The following is a 4,517-nucleotide window of genomic DNA, read 5'->3' on the forward strand; positions in this document are numbered from 1 at the left end:
TGTCAAATAATAATTATTAACTAGAATAACAAGCTCATTCTGAAATATTTTCATTTGTAAACAATGTAATTATTTACCCAAACATGCAAATCAAAGTTAAAACTGTTTGTCCTGAATGTGAAATATCTTTTAATAGATAAGAATTAAATGCTTTTTTACCTGTTAGCATAAGAAGCTTTTTAAATATTTAAAATTCATCTTTTCATTCCTTTTCTTTCTCTTTTTCTTTTTCTTCCTCTTCCTCTTCCTCTTCCTCTTCCTCTTCCTCTTTCTCTTTCTCTTTCTCTTTCTCTTTCTTTTTCTTTTTCTTTTGAGTGAGAGAGAGAGCAGGAGAGGGGCAGAGGGAGAAAGAGAGGATTTTAAGCCTGCTCCATCCTGAGCACAGAGCCCAATACAGGGGCTGGATCCCATGACCCTGGGACCATGACCTGAGCTGAAATTAAGAGTGGGATGCTCAACCAACTAAGCCACTCAGTTGCCGCAATGCATCGTTTCATTTTCATATTTTCTTTTTTGCTTTATTCAAACTGGAAGCAAAAGACATGCTTTCTTTTTATCATTTTAAAAGGACTTCTGGAGTGCCTGGCTGGCTCAGTAGATGGAACATATGACTCTCCAGCTTGTGAGTTGGATATAGAGATTACTTAAAAATAAAATCTTTAAAAAATAAAAATAAATAAAAGGACTTCTCAATTGTTAAACTCTGTGATCTGATGAAAACTTTATTTGATAAGCACTTCTGTAAAACTAAATCACCTCACTAGTGTATGAGTCAGTCTTTAAAATCTTTAAATTTTATAAATGATTCTTACTGAATCATGAAATTTGTAATTATTATGAAGGAATGACAAAGGAATGATTTTTGACAGCCAGTAGATCTTCAGCTGCTCAGGATTCATTCTTTTGCTGACTATTTTAAGACGGAATGTCCTGCTGAATCCTTTTTAATTTTAGAGGTATTGAAGTAAAATTTAGTATATATTAAAATTATAAATTATATGCAGTTACATTTTCTTTGAGCTTTGTTTTACTAAATTAAATACTTTAAGAGGTGTGTGTGTGTGTGTGTGTGTGTGTGTGTGTGTGTGTGTGTGTGTTATCTTTGATGTTCCCACTGTTGCCTTTCAAGATAAGCACAGTGATGGAGAGAAGACTGCCTGCCTGCACTAAGCAGTGTAGCTCAGTTAGCATACATTGTACTACTCAAAAGCTGGGTCTTGGGCTAGGTGTAAGGGGAGAATTTGCTTCGTCTGGAATATAGCTACAGATGTTCAGAGGATGTTACTAGAATATTTAAGTAAATGTAGCTTCTATGAAATAGATGTTCACAGCCTCAAACCCTAATGAAAAGTAATTAAGACATTTACAGGTAGCTCTTCAGCCATTAGCTGGGCTATCTGGAAAGAAGCTGTCGGCACATAACCGTCATCATTGCTTGCCAATTCATTCACCTTTTTATTTTTAGGTTACACTCATTTGTCCTCTAATTTCATATGCTCCTTCTTCCAACCCTAGTCTTTCAATAAAATTTGTTTTGTTGTACTACTGATTATAACCACCCTCATAGACTCCCTGGGACAAGGCCATGTTGCTTCTATCATTGTTCCTCCTCTCCCATTTGAATGAGCAAAGTATCCATGCTTAGCATAGCTCCGTATCAGCCAGCTCTGTTTAACCTTAATATCTGTCCCTGTGCAAGGAGTAAGACCTTCATTCTGAATTTAATGAGATGGGTTTTTCCCCTTTCAGGTTAGCCGTGTGAATGTCTACTTTTTGAAATTACTATAAATCATCAAAAATTGATGGTTACTTTTTCACTGGTTCGTTTCCTAATCATTTTGCTTAATGAGACGTTTTCATGAGATTTTTAGTTTTATTTTCTAGTGTGTTGTCTTACCTACTTCAAAATAAACTCTTCTGTGTTAGGTATACGCCCTGCAGTTACAGAGGAATGGAAGAGAGGCTCCCTCATGGCAGCACATCACGACTGACCGATCACTCCAGACACAGTAGTTCTCATCGGCTCAATGAACAGTCACGGCATAGCAGCATCAGAGATCTCAGTAGTAATCCTATGACTCACATCACACATGGTACCAGCATGAATCGGGTTATTGAAGAAGATGGAACCAGTGCTTAAATTGTCCTAAGATGGAGAACTTGTGCTGTTTAAAAAGCAGATTTTATTCTTTGCCTTTGCATGACTGATTGCTGTAACTCAACCGTTACCATGCTTTCAGTCAGGTGCAGATTGTGTCCATTGGGAAAGTAAATTTTTGCTTTTTATATTGCATCAACCTTAGAACATCAAGGCATCAAAAATGCTAATAATTATGTCATCACATAAATAATTCTTATTTCTAGGTTATGAAGAGATTATTTGTCTGGTAAGCATTTTTATAAGCCTACTTATTTTATATTTAGAAAAATCCTAAATGTGTGGTGACTGCTTTGTAGCAAACTTTCATATGATATCAACTAGTTGTGAGATAACATTCTGGTAGTTGTATTAATAAAACAAAATTTCAGAATTAAGGAAATTTTCTATGCAAGGTTTATTTCTCAGATGAATAGTTGGACTTTGTAGTTTCCTTTCCACTAAGTGAAAAAGAACTGTGTTTTTAAACTGTAGGAGAATTTGATAAATCAGCAAGGGTATTTTAGCTAATAAGATATAAGATCAACAGAAGAAACTGAATAGTCTATTGAAGGCTCTTTTAAAATTCTATCAAAATAATCTTCAGAGACACACAGGATTAGGATTAGCAATGGAATAAAAACGGAGATGGATCTTTTTTCCCCTGTGATTGTGCTGTCTTTATTACTTTTGTAAATATTACTTTTACTGGCTGTGTTTTTATAACTTAACCATATGCATGGTGGAAAAAGTTTAATTTGTAGCCACCTTTTTCCATGTAGTAGTATTGATTCACAGAGAACTTCATGTTCAGATCTGTTCCGTGGAGGCATGTAATAAGATAAGCATCACACATTATAAGCTTTTTTTTGTGGGAACCACAATTACAAAATGGCAAAATGTTTTCTCTACATTCATTGTTGTATTTTTCTACAGTGAGATGTGATCTTGCCAAAGCCACCAGGCCCCTCCTAACAGTGAGTTGATTGTCTGCATTTGCATTGCCCAGGAGCCACTAGACTACAGCTTTCTGCCCCCACATTCTTATTTTCAGATTCTGGATCATTCTTTCCTTACAGTTGAAATATATATAACTTAAGTCCAAAGTGGTGATTAATTTGAGGTATTTGGAAACCATTGTAACTAAATGAAGCATGATTAGTCTTCCTGTGAAGTATCTTTTAGTCTTACCAATATCAATTCAAAAATGTTTGACGTTCTGTTGTGTAATGTTTAAATAATTTACAATAAAACCGTGAACTTTATTAGGCATGAAATTGATCAGAAGGGAAAGAAAAATTCTGGAAAATGGTGGATGTGTTTTATAGTAAAGTGTATTTAAACAAGTGGTCCTCAGCCCTAACTAGACAAGAATCACTTGGGGAACCTCTGATGCCCAACACCTTCCTCTCTTTCAGAGGAGAATTTATAGGTTTTTTTTGTTTTTTTTTTTTTTTTTTAAGTTTTCTATGTTTTATTCTAATCTGCAGCCAGACTTCAGGTTGTTTTGAACTAAATTGCCCCCTGATAGTGATCTGATGGCATCATATAATATCACATGAATATCTAGGCGGACTCAATATTGTGCTTTTATATATCATTACCTGATATGCAATTGTTCTCCACTTTATTTTCCATTATAAAATGTGGAATCTGGGGCCCCACTCCTAAAGTTTCTTATTCAGTAAGTCAAAGGTGGTAGGACTTTAAAACCTGAGTTCTAAAAATATCACACGTAATTCTTAATGCAGGTAATGCAAGAATCATACTTTGAAAAATGTTCTAGACTCTAGAGAGGCCTGGCTTTGCCATATGCCAGTTTTTTACCTTTAACAAGTAAACTGCTCTGAGCCTCAGTTCCCTTGTTTATAAATGAAGATAGAGGAGAAGTACCTACCTCACAAAGTTGTCGAATAGGGATCAAATGAAAAATCATACAAAAGCTCTTTGAAAACTGTAAAGCATTATGAAATATAAAGGATTAAGATTAAGGATTTAAGAGATTTGAGGGCTACTATTGTACATTCCTTGACATGTGTTTAATTTATGTGTACTTTTTTCTCTCTCCTTTAAAACAAAAATACCAAGAAATTAGGTGTTGAAAAAAAGGCTTCATCATGCAAAAAAAGTCAGTTTTCTGATAATAATTTGTATATCATATTTCTTTCAAAGTACATATATCTTATTGTTTATTATTGACTCTTTATAGGACATATTTGAACATTTAGCCCCAAAGTGTTTTTCTTTTTCCTCTGTCTTTATTGTCTTTCTCCTTGGAGCTGGAGTTCATACTCAAGATACGCAGAATTTGAAATTCCCTCATAACTGACAATTAGTAAACCATTTCTCTGAAGGCCAGACTTAGAACAACTCGTTTATA

General features: G+C 34.5%; 1 protein-coding gene across 5 annotated transcripts in view; it reads left to right on the forward strand.

Annotated features, from left to right (window-relative positions):
• The window catches only part of FZD3 (frizzled class receptor 3), a 97,122-nt gene extending 93,720 nt beyond the window's left edge, over positions 1-3,402 (forward strand). For 4 of the 5 annotated variants that reach the window (XM_003984807.6, XM_019828620.3, XM_045055615.1 and 1 more), the window contains one exon: positions 1,927-3,402. In XM_003984807.6, coding sequence (XP_003984856.2) covers positions 1,927-2,140 — 214 coding nt within the window. In that variant the 3' untranslated portion in view covers positions 2,141-3,402. Of the gene's footprint in view, positions 1-568; positions 627-1,926 lie in introns of those variants that run through there. The other variant, XM_045055614.1, reaches the window with a different exon arrangement.
• The last annotated feature ends 1,115 nt before the right edge of the window (positions 3,403-4,517 follow it).

The sequence above is a fragment of the Felis catus genome, chromosome B1 (genome assembly GCF_018350175.1).
Source record: "Felis catus isolate Fca126 chromosome B1, F.catus_Fca126_mat1.0, whole genome shotgun sequence".
Classification (NCBI taxonomy): domain Eukaryota; kingdom Metazoa; phylum Chordata; class Mammalia; order Carnivora; family Felidae; genus Felis; species Felis catus.